This window comes from Chelonia mydas, chromosome 2, assembly GCF_015237465.2.
Source record: "Chelonia mydas isolate rCheMyd1 chromosome 2, rCheMyd1.pri.v2, whole genome shotgun sequence".
In the NCBI taxonomy this organism is placed as follows: Eukaryota; Metazoa; Chordata; order Testudines; family Cheloniidae; genus Chelonia; species Chelonia mydas.
The window spans coordinates 179,696,198-179,718,675 of record NC_057850.1 but is presented as its reverse complement, the minus strand read 5'-3'; the positions used below and the strand labels follow the sequence as shown (position 1 = coordinate 179,718,675).

Here is a 22,478-nt window from a genome sequence, read left to right as displayed (position 1 = left end):
TAGAAATTCATTAGTCTACACCAGCTTCCATTGGTCTCAGAAAATGGTTTAACAGCAATGGTTGAACACAACTTTTTTTTTTGCTAGGGGAAACATAGCCAACCCCAAAAAGGTGTGTTGACGTTGCAGACCAGGTATTAGACACTATGATTTGGGTATTTATTGATTTCGTGCATTCCCACTATAGCCAGGGGACTAAATAAGGAACACAGCACAGATTAAAACTATTGTTCCCTAAAGGAGGGAGTGCTTCCATGGAAACACTGCCTGCCTTTCCTCATTGCCACACAAAACTGTTGAGGGCAAGAATTTAGCAAGACTGAAAAAAGGAAAGGATACTGGACATTGCTACAGACAGCAAGAATATCTGGAATTGTCACAGTTTATGATAAATTATAGAAGGGATATTAAATAACATTTTTCAGGACTTAAGCCAGTATCTAACTATAGAAAAGGATGAAACCTAATGTTGGAGAAAGATTACCACACACATCTGCCCACTGCATGGTTCTTATACCTTCCTCTGAAGCTCACTGATCACCCTCATAGAAAGGTTACTGGACTAAATGGACCTCAGGTCTAATGCAGTATGGCAATTCTTATGTCCTTTCCAAGGGGATGAATTTTCCTGTTGCTGTTATGGCCCTTCATGATGAAGGGAGGTGAAATTTACCTCTCCTTTTACCAATGGAGAATTCATCTCGCCCAATTTATTAAATGTGAGGGAAGGGGAAAACTCTGCTAATGTCATGCTTGAGAATTAAATGTACAAAAGGACTTTATGAAGTTATGGTTTCCACAGCAACTATAAATCTGACACCAGCACATACTTAATATTTTATACTGCTGTGTACACATCTATACCATTATATAAATGCAGTGTGATAGAGTTAGAATTGCTGGGGAAATTACAGCTTTCAATTTCTTGGTTTTTGTACATTTTCAATTCTCAACCATGATATTACATTAAGTGTTTTGTCTGAGTTTCCTTCCTTAAAAAAAAAAAAAAAAGAAGAAGCAGCTTGGTTGGAGGGGAAAACTCAAAGAAAATTGTGACTGATCTTTGTGAAGCAAGATCCATGTCGTACAGTGCATGTGAATTTTCAAGTTCAGTTATTCTGAAGTTGAAGAAATAATGTAAAGATAGTCACAAAATTATTTGCTCTGTCTTACTACTTGTAAATACATATATGTACACACACAAGTTTAAAATCAAGCACACTATTACATCAAATGTACTTTCATAAGGACAAGATGCATATTTCAGTTTGTTGGACGTCATAGAAAAGTAAGAAATTAATTTTATAAGGGACTACTGGAAAAAAGTCAAAATTACTGTTTTATTGGTGGATACCTCTTTTGCTACCAGTTAGCAGAATCTAAATTTGCATACTATAATACTGTCACAGGGTACGCTGGCCCTTTAAGAGGATTCTGACTCAGCTTCAACTGTGCTAGGCTTAGGTTACCTCCCCTAAGAGAAAGGCGCAAGGGGTCACCATTAGGGGAGAATCTGACTGGAAACTAGGTTTTCTGGGGAATATCAGGGCAGCCTGAATTCAGTCAGAGTATGGAAAAAAAGCTTGCTGGGGAGGTGACAACTCTTCAGAGCTCCCAGGCAAAAGGCCTAGAAGAGAGAACTGCAAGAACAGTACCAACTTGTTGAGGGACAAGCGTCAGCTGAGGGACCTGCAGGGAGAAAGAAATGTAAAGGATTTAGAACATTGAGGTTTGTTAGGAAGGGGAAGCCCCGGTAAAGGACAGGAAGAACTTTTAAGCCAAGATGGAGGGTTATGTGGATCTCAAAGCCCATTATAAACTGAACGGACTAAATGAACCCATAAAAGAAGGCTGGAAGATTGTGTATATTATTTTATGGTACTAAGCCACACCCAGAAGAAGAAGCAGTATTGTGAAAACATGAGATACGGTGTTTTGTTTGACACATGACAGAAGGGAAAACTGAGGCAGGTGCAGGGCCAAAGCCAGACTTCTCTACACAAAGGCTTTCAAAGGCCTGCAGCAAACAATGGAAGTGTTATGAGCTTCTTAACAAAAAGGTCACAAGTATCTATTATAATGAGAAGTTTAACGCAAATTAAATACAGCGGTCACTACCAGCTCTCCCTATATAATAGTAGTTGTTAATAACAATAATATTCTAATATTTACATTTAACAATGCAAACAGAAATATGAAACACAACATATATAAAGCACAGACAACTATTATGGGAAACCTTAACTTCTGAGTGCTTGATAGTCCATCATAACAATTAATTGTGGATTTTTTTTTGTGGTTTTTAAAGATTAAGAAATTGAGCCAGGAGCTGACAAACTCTGCTTTCTTTGTCACAGGAGCTCATAAATTTCTTGATCTGGAGTTATTTGGTTTGGTGTCTCTTATACTGAAATCTGCAGGCTGAATAAGTTGGTTAAACATTTATATGCTCATAGAGCACCTCAGATTGCCCAAAATAAATGTTCATATTAAATTTAATGAATTATCTTCAAACCCTGTCTTGTCTAAGTCTCCCCCGCCCCGGCTCCCAAAAAACCCTAAAACTAAAAACCCACACACCTCTGAATCTGAGACAAAGCATGGACAATTTGTTTGAGAAACTTATATGAGCATCAAAACAAAAGAGTGAGATTAGAGTGGAAGCTAGAATTCAAACTTTAATTATAGTGGGAACAATCCACACATGCTATAGTTTCTCTAGATACAGTCTTTGTTTTCATGATTCAATTTTAAATTCTGAAATCAGTCATCTTAATCACATGTTGATAGTGGAGAAATAAACAGATACTGTAAGAAAAAATAACTATAATTGAGATCTTTCTTTAAAATGAATTAAGTTTCAGATGCGCCAATCACCACAATGTAGAACAGGAGTGCATAACCAAATAAGGTCAGTTCATTAGTAGAAAAAACACATCTCAAAACATTACCACGCATAATTCTATATGAATTGCGAAAGGCTTGACACTGCATGAACTCTTTGGGGGAGGAAAAAAATAGAGAAAAAGCGTTAATTTCACAATCATGCAATAAGGTTAGGTTTCCAGCAAATATTGATCCAACTTACTCTCTAAAGAGAGTTCCAACACAGGGGACAGCATGCAAAAAGAAAAAAGGGGAAAAAAGATAAAAACACACAAATTAGTTGCCATCAATGCAAAGTTCCTGTATGGAAGAAAAAAACAAAAAATAAAAAAGGTATTTCAAACTTGCACAGTAAATTTAAAATTATGTTTCTAACTGTTCTTAGAATAGTTTGGAAATAAGCAGTTGGTTTGCTCCCGTTTATTTTTCTCCTTAAAACCAATTTTTTTTCTAGAACAACATCACAACATTAATTTTTCCCTATGCAATTCCTTGTACAGTAACTCCTCACTTAAAATCGTCCCGATTAACGTTGTTACCTGCTGATCAATTAGGGAATATGCTCATTTAAAATTGTACAATGCTCCCTTACAATGTTGTTTGACAGTCGCCTGCTTTGTCCACTGCTTGCAGGAAGAGCAGCCAGTTGCAGCTAACTGGTGGGGCCTGGAACCAGGGTGGACCGGCAGCCCCACTATCAGCTCCCCGCTCCCCTAAGTTCTCTGTGCAGCAGCTGCTCAGCAGGCTACCAATTGCCGGCAGTTCAGCTGTCCCTCCCTCCCTTCCCCCCCCCCCCCCACTGCCATGTGCTGCTCCTACCCTCTGCCTTGGTGCTGCTCCTGGGAGCCTCCTGCTTGCTATGCAGAGGGGGGCTAATGTCAGGGAGTCCCTCTCTCCCCTACTCCTGCCCCCCGCTTACCCCTTCTCCATATGGAGCAGGGTGGGGACAGGACAGGGCTCAGGATGGAAGGACCGCATCTGCTGTCTCAACTTCCGGATCTTTTTAAAGGGAATGTACTCAGAGTCAGGTCAGCATACTTAAAGGGGCAATGCGCATCTCTCTCTCCCACACACAGGGTGTGTGTCTCTGTCTGCCATGCTATCTCTCCTCCCTCCATTCGTGCTGCCTTGTAGAGCAGGGGTCTCAAACTCAAATGACCACGAGGGCCACATGAGGACAAGTACATTGGCCCGAGGGCCGTACCACTGACCACACCCCCCTGCTGCCCTGGCCCCGCCCCCACTCCACTCCTTCCCCACCTCTTCCCTGCCCCCATTCCAACCTCTTCCCTGCCCCCATTCCAACCCCTTCCCTGAAATCCCCACCCCAACTCCACCCCCTCCCTGCCCCCAGGGGGTGCAGGAGGGGTGCAGGATGCAACAGGAGGCTCAGGGCAGGGGGTTGGGATGCAGGGTGTGGCAGGGGGCTCAGGGAAGAGGGTCGGGGTGTAGGGTGCAGTAGGGGGCTCAGCTACACGAGGAGTTTGGGGGGCGGGTGCGGCCCAGCCACTCTGGGAAGCAGCCGGGACCTGGGGGAGGGGGGGCCACAGGGGTCTGTGTGTCGCCCTGGCAGCTCCTCCAAGTACCTCCCCTGAAGCTCCCATTGGCCAGGAACGGGGGAACCGTGGCCAATGGGAGCTTCGGGGGAAGTACCTCGAGGAGCAGCCAGGGTAACACACAGACCCCTTCCCCCCCGCCTCCCCCCCAGGTCCCGGCCGCTTCCCGGAGCAGGACAGAGGCAGGGCAGGCAGGCAGGGAGGGAGGGAGTCTGCCCTGTCCCCGGTGTGCGCCGAGCTGGAGCCACTCTAGGTAAATGCTGGAGGGGGTGGGGGGGCCATGGGGAGCTGGCGGACCGGAGAAAATAGCCCAGCCCGCAGGTTTGAGACCCCTGTTGTAGAGTGTGAGGCTACATTAACAACAATGTATTAACTCTTGAGGGCTCAGCTGATTGCTAGTTCTTCATTTAGTAGTAAGACATTCGCTGGGAAATATACCACCCTCTAAATTCACCACCTCAACCAAGCTCCACAATCATCATTGCTGTGTACAGTATTAAATTGTTTGTTTAAAACTTATACTGTATGTGTGTGTGTGTGTGTAGTTTTTTGTCTGGTGAAAAAAATTTCCCTGGAACGTAACCCCTTCTATTGACATTAATTCTTATGGGGAAACTGGATTCGCTTAACATCGTTTCGCTTAAAGTCGCCTTTTTCAGGAACATAACTACAACGTTAAACGAGGAGTTACTGTACTTAGGTTAAAGACGTACTGGAACACATTAAAAAAATTAGACATTCACATCTTTACATACTATAGTTATAATAATTCCTGTAGAAGCTGGGAGAAAAACTCTTGGAAAAGATTTTATATGGTCACCTCACACATAAATATAAAAACCTAATTGTCCATTAACTCTTTGATGCTTAAAGTTGGGGTATCCTGCTGTGAAATGCGCTGCTGGACAATTAATGGTTGGAAATATCCAGTGGTGGCAACACAGTCAGTGATTGGAACTAGGAGTTAATTGTAAATATTTTTAAGTCACTACTGTACAGTTACAAAACTTTGGTTTAGTTATAATATGGATGATACCTCAGTTTACAAAACAAAACGTGTTATTATATCAATGTGTCCAGTAAACATGAAAAGAAGAGATATATTATATACGTATGGAACGCGATAATTTTTTATGACATCTCAGTGTCTATTTTAAAGTAATTTTCATTCCAAAAAAGATGTCATGCATGCTTATAATGTCACTTCTGGTTTTTTTGTACATTCTTGTCATGAAATAATTTGAATGCTATATTTCGCATATACAATTTCAAGCTGGAATACTTTTAATTCCGCATATTTTGCAAAGGAAAGTAAGTTTTTAATATAAAGAAAATTTTCACACATTAGTTCAATATACGAACTGATGTAATGTTTGTAATCCAGCAGCCAAACTCTTATTAACTAGCTTCCAAGTCAAATAGTGACAAAAATCAGCAATATGCCATTTCATCAACATTGGTATATTTATGGAATTTACATAAATGCTCTAGAGATCAATATTGCTAAAAGAAAACTGTATATGCATGACCAAGCAAAATAATGCTTAAGTTTACACAAGATGCTTATCTCATACATTTACTGCTTTGCTTCAGCAGTACCCACCACATTATCGATCTCCTGGAATTCTATATTTTTCACTACTTTTTTGGGGGGGTCATGCTCTCTTCCTCCCCTCTTCTACTTCGGGCTGTTCACTTGATCTCTCTGGGGCATCTATTCTTCAACTTTTTCCATTTTCACTGCTTCCTCCTCTCTTGACTTCCTATGATCCTCAAGGCCTTTACGCTTCATGTTCAGGCCTCTGTTCTCATGTGTACCCCAAAACTCCCAAATTTCTAATCTTGCCACAGGTGGCTACTACTCTGCCTTATCCGTAAAAAGGGCAAACAGCAGACAAACTTTGACAAGTAAATTTGGTGCTTTACTGTTACTTTAAATTAGTCAGGATTTCAGTACAGTTAACGTATCACCCAGGTCTGAAGGTTTATCAAGTGTACATTAACATTTTTATAGGCATTTTTCAGTATTCTATTAGCAGCAGCCATCAGTTGACACATTTATAGTAGAGTTGTAAAATACTGAGATGAACTACTTTCTGTTTTGCTGTGAAACTTTATGAGTGTTTTGCTATCACTTAATCAATACTGATAGATTGATAGAAGTTATCTCAGACAAAATGAGTACCGATTACTTTCAATAGGCAGAATACCTACAATTCAAGATAAGTCCTAAATTATAAATAAACATGAAGTTTTAAAAATGTTTTATATTTATTTTCATATCAGCAACTGTACTGCTGTGCCCAGTTGTCTGAGACATTTCACTTTAAGTTCATTAATGGAGCATTAAATAAGGCACAGTGGTCCATCTACTTGAGAGTCACAGAGAGAGAGAGAGAGAAGGCAAACAACCAAAACTGAAAATATAACCCACAAGTGGAGATTCAGTAAAATAAGCTAGTTAAAATTGCTCTTAGAAACCCAAAAGAATATTATAATTGTTACAGTGTCATCCTGATTTATGAGGTACTGGTTCATATTTGCCTTGTAAAAAGTCATATAATGTGAACAAAACATGATATTGTTTTATTATTGATAGCAATATATTCTTTACGTGTATTTTACTAAATATTATTAACCATATAAACTATCTATAGAGCCTTAATTTCCAACCAGTCATTTATCAATGAGAATAAAGGAAGACACACACTATAATGCATTATCACTCAAAAACATATAAGCTAGAAAGCATCTGAAATATACAGTTGGGGTTGCTAATCAGCCTCATTTTGTACAATTTAACTGAAATATTTCTTGCATCAGATAAACTCAATATATTCCTGAGTGAGAATCACTTTTCATTTTACCTTTGCAAGAAACACTATGAGCTTATAAGAATATTTAAGAATGTTGAACACTCTCTAAATGTTGAATAAATTTCTATTTACATACAATAAATTAGTATTTACTTTATCTCAATTATCCTATATCAATAAAAGAAAAAGAACTTGTTTCAAATCTCAAATTGAGTGGATCAAAGCACCAGTTTCCTTACATTCTACCAATTAACACTATCAGTGAAAATTAAGAACACATACCTATGCCTCACCACCTGTTTGCAAAGAGTTCCTAAATAACTCATATAACTACCTCTCACAATTCAATGCTTATAATACACCTTTATGGCAAATATTTTAAGTGTGCAAATGAATACTTACTAATATCATTTACAGAAATTGTTCTGTAGTATTAATCTACAAGATTTCAATGTGCTGACTACAAGTAAACAGAGGAATATCAAAAGAAAAAAATAAAACATACCTTGCTATGAGGGTCAGCAAACATCCTTGTGAAGATTTCACACAATCTTTTCAATTCAACGCGACTGTTAAAATGATGTAACAATTAATTAGTCAACTATGGGCTACTGTAAGGAATTCTTTTAAAAGGACACAGACTGGATACTTCAAGCCCAAAGTTCAGGTTAAGAGGCTTTGAAAAACACCTTTTCAATAGAAATATTTCATTTTTGCTTGAAATCTAATTTGAAGTTTAACTTCAGTTTAAACATTCTTACGCACTATTTGCAACCAAAATAACATAGCATTGTACTAGTACAGAACAACCAGTGAAACTGACTACAAGCCAAAGTGAAAGTGGTAGCTATTAAACATCTCAAATAATACAAGTCATTTAAAAAATTTCAGTTTTAATAATCTAATGTTAATACAGATAAAATTTATTTTTAAATATGACTTAATCCAATAATGTCCCTTTATAGTAACACTTATAAAACGATATATAACCAAAACATTGTTTAAATTTCCACTTATGACAACTAAAATATGAAACAGGGTATATTTAGACACATTCTTAGTCTTTAGGGATATGTCTACAAAGCAGCTAGGAAGGTGCTTCCCAAAGCAAGTAGACAGACATGAGCTAGTTCTGCTTGAGCTAGCATGCTAAAAATAGCAGTGTAGCCATGAAAGCCATTGATGGAGGCTCAGGGTGTCCATTCTATATACCCAGAGGGACAGGTGGCATTGTACTGTACTCAAGTGGCGAGTCCAAGCCACAGCCTGGCCCGCTGTGGCCACACTGCTATTTTTAGTGCGCTACCTTGAGCAGAGCTGGTGTATGTCTGTCTACCTGTGCTGGGAAGCACCCTCTCAGCAGCTGTGTAGATATACCCTAGAAGTATCAAATAGTTTCTGCTGAATACAGGATTGCATCTCCAGTTGACACAAATTAGGACTCCACAGATTAGGAATTTTTCTGTCTTGTGGAGCTCTTAGTTTAAATTTGGTCTCTAATGCTATTAAATAAGGACTTCTATTACTATTTATTATTTCTTTAGTGCCACCAATAATTTCAACACCGTACAAGGTTCCCAGATAAAAATTATGTTAAACTAGAACATATATCAGTAACTTAAAGATAAAAATATTACCGGGATGTTGTAATTATCCCCCATATAAGCAATACAAACCCAGAAAAATAAGAGTTAAGAGTAAATTTAAAAGAAATCGAAACATGTTAAGGTATGGGAACGCTGTTAAGTAAACAAAAAAACCTTAACTCTGCTTTGTAAAGATATCATTGTGATGACTAACAATTATGAATAGTGCATTACAGCCCCAGATTAAACTAAACTGATTTTTAAAGATATCTGATAATTTTTTTTTAAATGCTTCCATCATGGTGTCATTACAAGGCAGAGATAAGGTTGTTTGGGTACCTTAACTTTGTATTTACATATTTTAACATGTTTGGATTTTTTTTAGATTTAATCTTAAATCTGAATCTCTTAAGTTTCTACTGCTTGTTTTTTGGGATACTTACATGTAAGGTTTTTCCTTACATTACTAATATACAGTCAAACTTAACTACAATTTAATCTAAGTTCTTATCTATGATTCACTTTAAAAAAAACCTTCATACTTGCTCACTAAACAAAAAATCCCACCAATAGTGTTAACCATGTGGTATTTCTACTGATTTGAAGATCTGCAGCATAACCCCAAGATCTATATTTTATTTAAACTTTTCTGACCAGATTAACCAGCATGCGCTGGATGCCTTACTCACTTTGGAGGAGCACAAAACAGACAGAACATACATACCAGCTTTTCCCTCCTTCTTGTTCCTTCCCCAATTTCCCCTTTCTCCTATGCTCCAAATTCCCCTGCACATCGCCCCTCAATACTTCCCCTCCTGCTCTCCTTGTTGAGTAAATCTGGTACAAGGGTATTTAAAAAAAATTTTTTTTTAAGACTAACAGTCACTTTTGCCATTATTTTTCATAACTGAGCATTTCTTCTTTAACAGGAGCTAAAGAATAGTGTTCTTCTACAAATAATTTCTTCAAGATATGCCCTTTTCAAAATGGCTCCCATCTTCTATTGTACTCAATGAAACAACAGCCACAGCTGTCCTAAGCTGCCTTTTTGAAGTAACCACTAGCTCCCTGAAAATAGCATAGTGTAGGCCCAGCTTGACAGAAGTAACTTGCCTCATTTCTTAGTGGGCATGACTGGGAAGGTGAATGGAAAGTTAAGTTGTAAACAGAGGCTTGACAAGCAGTATGCTGGAGTCGGGATGTCTGTGCTAGCTAAAATAAGCAGCAAAACCCTAATGCTAGTGACAATGGACAAGATAAACCTGGAATGTGAAGATCATGTTCTGCATGAACAGCACATGGACAGAACATGCTGCACAGGGATTGGTTCCTGCAAAATAACCAAGCCAATCCAAAAATATGTGATGTGATGTAATGTATAGAAAATGCAATGTAACGTGTAAATGTATATAAAAAGAGGTTTTCTGTGCAACTCTGGATGTGTGGTACGCCCTAAATCCAACCCCTATGTTTGAGTCTGATTAACGCAGTGTAGCTTTGCTGTATGCCAAATACAGGAACCTGAGCGACAAAATCTGGTGTCAAACTGAGTGATTTGGATCCCAGAGAACTGGATGAAGTGTTCTCCCAGAACTAGACAAGGTGTTCTGGATAAGCCAAGTGGAAACACTTTCAGAGGGAATCCCAACACATAAGAATCCTCACTCTTCCGTGAGGGTAGCTTGGCTTAACTCTCCATTCTGAGCAATGGGAGATGGTGGCTATTTCCAGAATTTCAACTCTCGATAGCTTAAGAGTATTGGGATGAGGGACAAGGATCTCTGGTACTTATTGTACAGGTAAAAGGGTTTAAGCATGTTTTCTTCCTGGTTTGAGGCCAGTTTTTGCAGTTTCTTCTGTGTTTGCAAGTACCTTGTCCTCCTCCTTGCTACAAGAATTTGTCACTGGTGAATTTTACACAGTTCATACGGTCTGATTTGTGTGAATCTAATATCTAGATCTACATTCACAGGTTCCTCTAGGCTACGTCAATGAAAGACATGGACCTTGCTCTGGGCATCCACAAATGTGTATGCCAGGAAAGTAGCAGCTAAGAAAATCTTACTTTGGATAAAGTCAACATTTTCAGCAAGTAAAAACTTTAGGTTTTTTAGCTGTGTTTCTGAAAAACTGTCCCAAGAAAGCAAGCAATTAGATACTGTTTTTTACATGGTGATAAGTGATGCACCTAATCTTATAAATATAATACATGCCAAGAAACTGATCATAATCATTTTGTCCATTTACAGGATAATGCAAAGAGATCTCACAGAAACACTGCAATCTGCATTATTTATTCAGAAGAATATACTACTTCGCTTATTTCAGTAATTTGAAATTCCAGTTCTACTTGTAATACAATGAAGTCTACATCAACACATAAAGCTGACTGAGAAAATGAGCGTCAGCTGCAAAACAGTGGCCCTGCTCCTCCCCGCCCCCACAGGAAAACTGTTCTTGTTTAAGAGACATTTTCTTACCTTAAAGTCCTCTGATTTTTTAATAAATTCTGTAGACCTAGAAGACCTTCTTTTCTTTCTGACCAGTTGGAGCTAGCACAGCGATTGAGGACCTCTGCCACATCTTCTGTCTGCCGCATATATGTAGGTATGCTGCCATTGCGAGAGCTGTATGATCTTTCTGAACAGGCACTGGATGCATCACTGTTGGCATCATCATCGGAGTACATTCCATACGACTCGTACCTCCTTCGTACAGGCTTTTTCTATCACATACAGACTCCCAGATTAGCAATGATCACAAAGAGGTGTCAAACTTTGTATTTGCACAAACAAATCTATACAAAGGCTAACACCTTCACTGATCACCTGCATTGACGTTATGGCTCCAATTTCATTGTTCTACAAGTCAAGCAACATTAATATCTTAACGCCAGATTGATTATATAGAATTCCAAAAGTAAAAATGAAGCAAATAGCACATGACAGGTTATCCACCTAATCAATTTTCTTCTGCATAAGTTTTACTTGTGAAAAATACAAATATTTATCATAATAGAGGGAGAACAGAGATATTGAAATTTAGTCATGTCACTCAACCTTACACAACTTCAAACAATATCGAGTTTAAAATGACATTTTCTATTACTTCTTTATTTATATTTAGTTTTGTACAATCTTAGTACATACTATATTAAAATGTTAAACTATCAGAAGTAAGGGGAAAACAGTGGATTTCTATACCTTAGTCCGTATGTCTCCTAAGAGCTGATAGCAGTAAATTATTAAAGAGAAACAGAGAAATTGAGAACATTGAGGATAATTGCCATGTACTAGAACTATAACTAATTTTCATTATGGTATCACCTGTCAGTAGAAACAGTTTTGTTTTTTTTTTAAATATATTGAAGACAATGGCTATTAGCATGCAACTTTATTTATTCTTTGCCCTCACTATCGCTGGTATAAAATATGTAACACTGCCATATCATGCATTACCAATAAGAAATTTTACTCCGGCTATACTTTTCCAGAAAAACACATCATAATATAATTTTTTAGGTCTTCACAAACAAAGATAAGACACACACTTTCCTGCTTAAAGCTTTCTGGCTCTCTTATACAATGGTAATTCATCTTGAGGACCCTGTAACGTACAGTCAACTATCTCAGCACCAACCAAACCAATGTTCCTGGTTTTGGAATTTTTTGTCAACATGTTTTCCCCCCTTTTTCTATTGTGGAAGTTTTCTGACCAGCTCTGCTCTCAGCATCTGGAAACTTCCACCCAATTCTGGAATTGCAAAGACTCCCTATAGAAGCAAATTACAGAATGCCTTATAAGAAGTAATTTTAAAATACAAAAAACAAACAAACAAAAAACAATAAACACCCTCCTCCCCCCCAAAAATAACCAAAAACATGAAATCCAAACAGGCCAAGGGATTAAGAAAAACAGACTTATCACCCTAGAGGAAAAAAACCACACCTCTGCAAAAGAAACCTGGTACCAAACTCTGAATCAGAGGTGTGCAGTGAGAATCCTGGGTTATTTTTTTTTTGGGGGGGTGGGGGGTGGGGAAGGGGGTTATTAAATACATGTTAGAAATAACTTGTTAAAGAGCCACGTGAATCACATGATCAAGCTCTGCAGAGATACTTCTTTAAATTCATCTGATCCATGATAGCCCAAAACAGTTGCCAAATAAACGGCAATGCAATAAACCTGCCTCGTAATTGAAACGGTAGTATAGCAGTTCTGTGGGGTGGGGCAGTGAATTAGGTCCATTTACATTACAAATATTTTATATTTACAAATAGATGTCATGACACTGGAGTTCTACCTTTTCAAGAACCTGAAGAGGGATAGACTCCTGTACTCATCAGAGCAAAATAAACTCAAAGCCAGATTCTCATCCAAATGGATAGTCACTACCAATCAGAGCAAGACTGGGGACCACCCATGCCAGGGGCATTGCTACAAGAAGTTATGGTGGATAGACGTACACATGACATTTCCTTCTCCAGTGGCTGGAGAGGCATTCCTTATTAGTGTGATCTCCTCGTACCAGAAGCACAAAACTGGAAGTTTCTCATTCAGGTGGGCAGCCTTCTAAAACCTCAGTGAGTGAAACAGTAGCAGAAGACAAAATTCAGGAACAGACATTCATAAACCTGACTCCCTCTAAGTCATCACCCTCCCATCACACACACGGACAAACCGAATCTTTATTGTTCTTATCTATGAAGCTGACAGAAAGTTCTGCACTATCAGAGGTACTGGACAGTTTCTGAGTGCAGGTAGCCAGGATTTACCAAACTGTCAGTCACACTGTGAACAGTTTTGCTTGACAGGATTTCAGATGCAATGGAGGAAGGGGAGAAAATTTTCTTGACTTCTATCTCAGCCAAGGTACAGGTATAGGAGTTTTAAAAAGCTATGATACAATAACTTTGACTCAGAGTGGTTTCTGCCAACCTATGTCTCCAAACATTTAATCTATAAAGCACAATGACCGATGAAAGTAATGGACAGGAAAGAAACAAAGCAAGGAGTCACTTAACTGACGACTTTATGAATATAAGTGGCGTACTACAGGCCCTCGACAGAATGGGATTTCAATGCAAATTATTTTTCCTTTGAGAACTCAAAACTGGATCCAACAATATTTAAATGCCCGCAGTTTGTTTGCACATTGTTTAAAACACTATTTAAAAAAACCAACACCAATCTGTCTACCATAAAACTGTGGAAGTTCCACACAGCAGTTAGATACCTTGGCAACAGGTGCCTTAAATACGTATCAACATGCTAAATACCAACTTGAGACAAAACACAGTAGACCTCCTTTGATTTCAGGTTAATCTGAATTTGAACATTTGCTAATGTGAAACTAAGGCTAACAAAATACAGAAACAACAAAAAAGTAAAATATGCCTAGACCTGACTTGATTTAAAAAAGGAAGAAAGTAAAGAAAATCCCTTCAAAATATTAAATCAACTTTTTATTTTTGGGTCGTTAAAGATATCAAAGAAAGGTAAATAAGTGGGACTGGTTGGAAATTCACTAATGGAACTTCTTTCATCAGAAAGCGTCAATTAGTTGAAATTGAGACATCTGTGGGACTGTGTCCATTTTGCTAACATTCCGATGGAAAAATCAGGCACTTTTCCAATAGAAACCCACCTACCTGTTTTTCTGCCAGCTTGTTCGCTGGGCTCCTTGGCAGCCCAGCTGGAGATAATTGTGGAGCCCAGACTTCCATGCTCCTGGCTCCCAGGCTTGCAGCTCTTTGGCAGCTCCTGCTAGCTTGCCTAATCGGGCACTGCAGAGCTGAGGCCTCTTGAGAAGGTGAGCTGCCAGTTCCCTGTCTGACTGATTCACCCCCTGGCCAGCTCCCCACAAAATATTTTAAGTTTTTTTACCCAATTCTGCTATAGAATGGAAATTTTTTCAAAATCTAGAATTCTTCATGGAACAAAAATCTCAATGCTGCTGAGCTCCAGTAAACAGGTTCTTCATTTTTTGTATAACAGGCAAAATACATTTAGATACTAGAAAGCATAGGATAAATATGACGTTACCAAATTTATATGCATATATATTTATTTTCCGCTTGTGTTGTGCTGATCTACAAGGTAAACAGGTGTCCTATTATCCATGTTTTAATAGGTTTAAAGCTGTGGTATCAATTTGACAGTCATTATCATGGCAAATCCCAAACGGATCTCCTTGCAGACTGAGTATCATGTGGATCGGTAAACTTGACAATAGCTGGGATATCAAACTATAGCCAAGTCTGTCTTCGAATAACAAGTCTGCCTTTTGTTCTACAGAGTTACAATGGCAGAGCAACTTAACTTTCAACATTTGTTTTTATTTTTTAAATTTCCGTAGTTAACATAATTCTGAGCCAAGACATAGAAAATGGAAACCAGACCCAAAGAATCTACAATCTAGAGAAGATATTGGAACAGTTTCAGATTTTGGACACATCACTAATTTGCTTGTTCAGAGCTTTAGTTTTTATTCAAAGAGAAACAAATTTCAATCACTCGTCTTGTATTACACTAGCTGTTCATGCTATCATTTAATCAAAATTCCACTTCAATGAGCTAGCTCAGGTAAACAAACGTAATTTCAAACCTAAGGAACTAAAACTGCTTCACAGTTCAGAATGCACATAAACACACATAAATTGTATATTATATATATATCTACATAAGTGATCACACAATTCAAAGTTTATAGTCTACTTAAAATGATAAATGGAGGATTCTTACCAATGCATCTGCTACTGCTTCTTCTACATCAGAACCTGTGTTCAGAACTCTCATAGCACTAACCGATGATGACAATCTACTTGACTGACTGATCCCAAAACCTGTACCTGTCATAACAGAATAAGAAAATAATAAAAATTTCAATCTGAAAAGCAACATGGAAAATAGAATTTTAGTCACTTAAAAAAACCCAACCAGAAGGATAGTAACTGACAAGTGCTCTGATCTACTTCAATTCTTTTTTTAAATTTTCAGTTAAATGAAATTATGTGGCAATTATTTGATTTGTATTTCTGCAGCAAAAGAATGGGAAAAATAAACTAAAATTAATCAATGATTAAACAGAATATTTGATAAATATTTGTACTATGAGAGAAAGGAATCAAGAGACTCAACTGAGGCATTGGGACTGCACTACAGAGCTATTTTTCTTTTGAACAGCACCTGTTAAAATATATTAATCATTTTGGGTTTTTTTAATTATTTTTTAAATAAAAAGCAAATATAAAAGGAGGGCTACCAACAGTGCTATGTTAGAGAACTACATGCATAAAAAGCGCTACAAATACCAACTAATAAGAAACTAAAATAAAATACATCTGTCAGTAAAAATAACTGTAAATACATTGTTGTGGGGGGTTGGGGGGCGCGGAGGGTTGACCTTGGGAAAGAAAAACTTGCAATACGTACACATCTACCTTGATTATCAAAAACACAGAACTCAAATTAATGTAAATAATGGTTTTTAAAAATGGATTGTAAGGAAAACCAAATGGGAAAAAATATCCAGGATGACTGCACAGATGACAGCAAAGTGTACTCATCCTTCACCTGTAGCCCCATATACTTCTGGGGTGTAGAGAGCACCAGTAGATCTGGAGTGATGCCTGGAAGCTGCAATAACAGGATCATATAAACCCTATCTATTATCATGGAAGCAAGATACAGTGATAACTGTACAGATAAAGAGAATACTTTTTAGGAAACAGATGTAGCAATACTGCATGAAATAGAACAAATTAACAGAGAAAACATGAAATAAAGTTTCAGAAAACAAGTCCCTCAACTACATAACAGTGGCTTATTGTACAGAAGCCAATTCATGCTGAAGAAAATTAAAAGCAAACATTCCCTTTTTTAATTCAAAGCAAAACACACATATACACCCCTATACGAACCTTTCAAAACAGCTCACTGAGTCTGTATCTTAACTGCAAAGTTAACTTGACTTGTCTACCCTGGAAGGCCTAGCTTGAATGACAGCAGCCACACTGCAAAATAATACTTGAGCTGCACAGACTAATTAGATTACTGCACAGAGTTATTGTATTAACAGCTGACAAGTTGTGCTAGCTTGAGCTGTAGCCTATACCCTGGAAAGGCTAGCTAACTCAAGTTAAAATTACCGCTAGGCTCAAATTAATGTTTTTTTGGTGCCTGGATAAAAAAAATGATTTAAAAAGTGTTGTGGGTTTTTTTTTAATAAATCACTTTTAATTTAATTTTAAAAAATAAAGTATTAAAAATAAACCTTTCTAAAATTACATTTGAAAATAAAACCTCTATTAAGGCCTAAATTTACAATTATTCTACTTAAATAAATAAATATATCCTAAATCAATTAGTCTCTTCAAACTTTAATGAGATTAAAGAGTGCTGCTTTTTAAATTACATTTAGAATCAGGTGAAAATCTCTTTAATTTCTGAAGTCAACTCAAGTTTTATAAATACGTCACAATGTCAGGTACTGCATTAAGGATCTGTATTATTTTCAGTCTTTACAATGGAGTGCATATTGGTACAGGTTGAACCTCTCTAATCCGGCACTCCCTGGTCCAGCAACATCCGTGGTCCAGCATAGGCACCAACTCCGTGGGTGCTCTGGGGCTGGAGCACCCACAAGGAAAAATTAATGGGAGCGGAGCATTCATCAATGCCAAGCGCCAAGCTCCCCCCATCCCCTCTTGCATGCTGGTGGCCCCACGCTTACCAACTCCTCCTCCTCCTCCCTCCCAGCGCTGACGGAGCGCCACAAACAGCTGATTCAGAATGTTCAAGCTTCAGGAAGGATGGGGAGGACCTGGGGTCGGGGGCTGGGACCCCGGGCGAGGGGCTAGGGGCTGGGATGGGGTGGGCAAACTTTTTGGCCCGAGGGCCACATTGGGGTTGCGAAACTGTATGGAGGGCAGGGTAGGGAAGGCTGTGCCTCTCCAAACAGCCTGGCCCCCGCCCCCTATCCGCCCCTCCCACTTCCTACCCCCTAACTGCCCCCTTCAGAAACCCGACTCATCCAACCCCCCCTGCTCCTTGTCCCCTGACTGCCCCCGCCCCGGAACGCCACCCCCTATCCAACCCCCCCTGCTCCCTGTCCCCTGACTGCCCCGACCCCTATCCACCCCCAACAACCTCCCTGGGACTCCCACCCCAATCCAACCACCCCGTCCCCTGACTGCCCCAACCCCTATCCACATCCCCTGATAGGTGCCCCTCCCTCCCTGCTCGCTGATTTAAATAATGAATAAAATCTGTTATTTAAATCAATCAGTCCTGGTATGGACAGGACTCGAGTTATGGGTAACATTCCACTTATAACTTTACAGTGAAGACAAGCCCCCTTAGTATGCAATAGATGACATTTTTTCCTTGTATTTTTTGTAATCCACTAAGCAATGATTAATATATTTTGCATCAACATAAATATGCTTATGTTATTTAACTATGAAGTATGGTTTCTTCTCCCCCACTAACTATATTATTGGATGCTTGGTTCTTTGGCAATCATATGCCAGCATACTTGACTAGACACTCAGCAGTACAAAAGACAACAAAAAATCAATGGCAGCGACACATGCTATCTGCAGGGCTTTGAACACATGCAATATTGGGACCAATTTCTCTATAATCTTCCACTGAAAATTCAATTCTTCCACTCAAGATATGAATTAAGAGTTCGTAATATCATTAGGAATTCTATTTAAAACAACCTCTCTCTCCACAAATACATCAAACAAGCAAGCCAAAAATATGCTAAAATATGGCTGTAACGTATTATAACAGGTAAAGGTGACTTTATTCCAGGATCTCTTCTTCAGGAGTGTTCTTTGTACTCCTGATATTATAATGGACCATCTCGAATTACTTAATTTGGTTATTATTCTACCAAATTTTTAAAGATTTGTTATAATGATAAATGTTGAAAAGGACTAAAAAATAATGTACTTTCTGGTCAAAAGAAGTTAGAAGGCAATCTTGAAAAACATAAACCTTTAAAATTAACTGTATATAATAAATCAATAATCACTTGTTTCTCAGAGCAGTGAATTAAAATAGGTGCCCCCTCTCACTTCTTTGATATCAGCATCTGTAATCCCACCGTGATGTGGGATTACAAAAAGGTTTATACATAGAGATGGCATAAACTTGGGACATTACACAAACAAAATATTCTTTTTTGGGAGCCATTAACAACACTCTACAGTTGTAGAAGGGTTATATGTAAAACTGTCACATACATTATAAAAGAAAACTAATCACTGAGACAACTGATTTACTTAAATCTACGTTCCATTGGAATCAGTGGAAACTTCGAGAGAGTAAGGTCTGCAGAATTATTTAAAGAAATACATTTTTGACAATAGACTAATTATATGGAAGAAGACAAACTGGCTTAACTAATCACTAGGGAAATTTGAAAACAAAAATCAGGAAATCGAAAGGTAAGAAGTCCTGTGATATTTATTTCAGGAACAGACATTTTTACTAAATGTTGATTTCCATAGAGGTTATTCTACATTCTTGATACAAGCAATAGATACAACCTACTCGTGGTATTTGGCATCTGAACACAGAGGTTAAAAACTTCATTAACAACAACAGAAATAACATTTCAAGTAACAGCTCTCCCAGTAACCCAATGTCTAACAACAACATTATGGAGTTATTTTAATAACGATGTCTTAAAAATATGGAGCATTTGGCTTGGCATAACGTCAATTATATACAACATGCAAGCAATTAAACTGTTCAAATTCAAGCTGCAGAGTAGCAAAAGCAGCATAGAAGTATCTGAAAACACTCTGCTTCTTGAAAACATATATGTAATACACCACAGAACCTATCAGTTGGATTTTAATGAAGAGTTGACTAGTGGATCCTATATAACTTGCTCATTCATTAGGTTTCCTGATTAAATAGCATCTGGTTAAATTAGCATCAGATACTGAGACAGCTTCCATTTATTTACCCAACTCTTTGCCAGTAAAAATACGGCTGACAGGAGCAAACTGCCTTAACAGCCCAAAATAAGGATCAGACTTTCAGATGCTAATAAGGAACATACTGGGGTGCCTCAATTTGAGGCTGAAAATAGAGTAAAGATCTTAATATTTTGGGAGTGAGCTGAGGAATTGGAAGCAAGGTATCTTTGCTGTAGACTATACTGAACTGGGAAGAAATAAAAAAGGAACTAAAAATCTATTATAAATTCATACAAAGTAGGTAAATTTCAAATAGAACCTTCAAGTGATACATTTTCTACCTTACAGAAGGAGCCCAAAACCAACTAAAATAATCTTTTCAAGACAAGTTTGCTACCTAAATCATAGGCAACTTTCATCCAGATGTAATGATTTATGATTAGAATCTACTGATTTTTTTTTTTTTAAAGCCAGCTATGTGCTTCCTGTACTTCCATTTGGGTTTTGTAAAGAGATGTCAGTTTGACACTTGCAAATATTTTAAGTGTCAGGCCAGTAAATTGCAGTATTACATGTGAAAGCTGTGTCATTGTTTACAGTAGCTCAAGGAAAGAAGTCTGAAGTATCTGTGGTTGTGCAAATCTGAAATGTAAAGAAGTTGCTAGCCTCCTCTCCCCCATGTAGCGACCTATGTTAATTGTGCATTATGCTGTTTTTGAGACACTGAAAGTAGGTTTCAAAACTGGATTTAGGTTCACCCACTCTGGCAAGAGCCCTTACTATTTGCTTCCATTTATTTCTAAAAAAATGTAGAGACTATTCTTACAGTAAAAGTCTGCTTTGAAAAATGACTGCATGAAACTGGCATCTTCTAACTCAATGGATCTGCTACCAATTTGCACTGAGATTCATACTGACTTACTTTAGTGACAAAAAATAGAATTTTAATTTTTTTGTTTTACTTCTATTAGCACTAGAGTGACAATATAGCAATATTTTTTTCTTTTCCATCAATAGAATTGTTTAGTAACTGCACTATAATTCCTATTATTCCTGTAATATAAAACCAGTTATCAATCCGCTCTATCTGATCCAGGGACCAGGAAGAAAACCCCAGGTTTTGAGCACAAGAAAACCGAGTCACAGAAAGGATTTTATTTATATGTAAGCATTTGATATTGAAATCAAGACAAAAACCTATAATCTTACAATGCCATTTTTACAGTCACTTTTCTGAGCAGAACTGCTCTTTCTAAAGCCTCAATCTAGGAACTGTGTGGTGAGGTTATCTTCCCGGGTTCTTGGTGTAAAGGATAAGACTAACACCAGTGTAACATTTACTTTTTTAATGTGCATTTCATTCATTTGTTGATTGATACTCTAGCAAAGTAAATGGCAAATGAGTCCAAAGGAAGGGAAAATAATGGTTACCTACTATAAGCTAAATGAAGAAGGCATGGGTTCATTAGATGCAGATAATGAAAGGCATAAATAGGCACAACAAAGTCTCCAAGTACTTACCAAGGGGTGGAAAAGAGCGGACAGGGCTTGTGTCCCTGCTACTTTCACGGCTGGCCTCCCGACTGCACCCCTGACTCACACTAGGTCGAGGAATGCGGCTGCCTCGTGCTAGTATGATTCAGTGTACAGAGAAACAGCAGCACAGAAAGGGAGAAGACACAAGAAAAGTTGTAGTTTTAATGTAATTTTGTTTGTGCAATAAATCAGATCAATTATGTATTTCTAAGAACAGACGTTGCCTCTATTCATGTAGCATTACAATATTATCTTCTGACATTCTATGAATTTGACAAATTGCACTAAATGAAGCCAGTTCAGATGAAGGTATCTTCTTCACAACATAAACTAATGTGAATTTGGAACCTCTCTAAAGAAAGTTGAAAAATGCTTTAAAAGGATGGTAACTTTTTTCAGATTACAGTTGAAACATCGATCAGTACAGCCTGTGAAGAGCATACGAACAGTAGTTCATTCAGAACTTACTCAGTTTAGTTCCAGCTAATCTTTCTTTTTTAATGTGGAAATAAATGTTGCTTTTGCTACACTAGAGTACAGTACAACAATCTATTTAAAAAGGGGGAAATAATTCAGTTTAAGGTAAAGGTAAGGTAAAATTAAATAAAAATACTACAGAAAATCAGGTTACGGATAGCAGTAACCTCAGTTTTATTTACTGACATATTTCAAGAGAGTATAGATAATTGAGTTATACCATGAGGCTGTACTTGGGGGAAATATTAAGCATAATACATTCATTTTTACACCACACACACAATATGAAACAAGTATTTCAAGGATGCTAATTGTCTTGATGTCTTCTTCCCAGTTTTCAGTGTTTCCAGGCTGCCATAAAGATTTTGAGGGTTCCCAACAACGCTGAATATTTATAGGGGCCCGATTCACTTGCTCCTTCCTCTTTTTGGGAGGAGTTTAAGAGTAAGCATGGAGGCATAGATCAGTGCATTTCGAGAACAGCAAACTTCATAGTCCCACCTTAAATATGAAGTGTGTTGCAAATCGTTGGCCTCCCTTGGGAGTTGGCTCTGCAGGTCCCCAGTCAGATTTTATAGTTTCAATTACATGTTTTCCAGCCCCATCATCTGTAACTAGGCACTAAATGCATAAAGTAACATCATCTGTAAAGAAACCTAAGAGGTTACTTGATCGTTCTTA

The 22,478-nt window shown here is 38.0% G+C and overlaps 1 protein-coding gene across 50 annotated transcripts in view; it reads right to left on the bottom strand.

Moving 5' to 3' along the window:
- Window positions 1-22,478, bottom strand: part of CLASP2 (cytoplasmic linker associated protein 2) — a 273,178-nt gene that overhangs the window by 68,095 nt on the left and 182,605 nt on the right. For 11 of the 50 annotated variants that reach the window (XM_043540698.1, XM_043540702.1, XM_037890161.2 and 8 more), the window contains 4 exons: window positions 21,306-21,413; window positions 15,589-15,695; window positions 11,325-11,569; window positions 7,764-7,827 (listed from right to left, as the gene is read on the bottom strand). In XM_043540698.1, the coding sequence (XP_043396633.1) occupies window positions 7,764-7,827; window positions 11,325-11,569; window positions 15,589-15,695; window positions 21,306-21,413 (524 nt within the window). Of the gene's footprint in view, window positions 1-7,360; window positions 7,364-7,763; window positions 7,828-11,324; window positions 11,570-12,047; window positions 12,072-15,588; window positions 15,696-16,419; window positions 16,483-21,305; window positions 21,414-22,478 lie in introns of all 50 variants that reach the window. The other 39 variants (XM_037890139.2, XM_037890143.2, XM_037890145.2 and 36 more) reach the window with 10 other exon arrangements.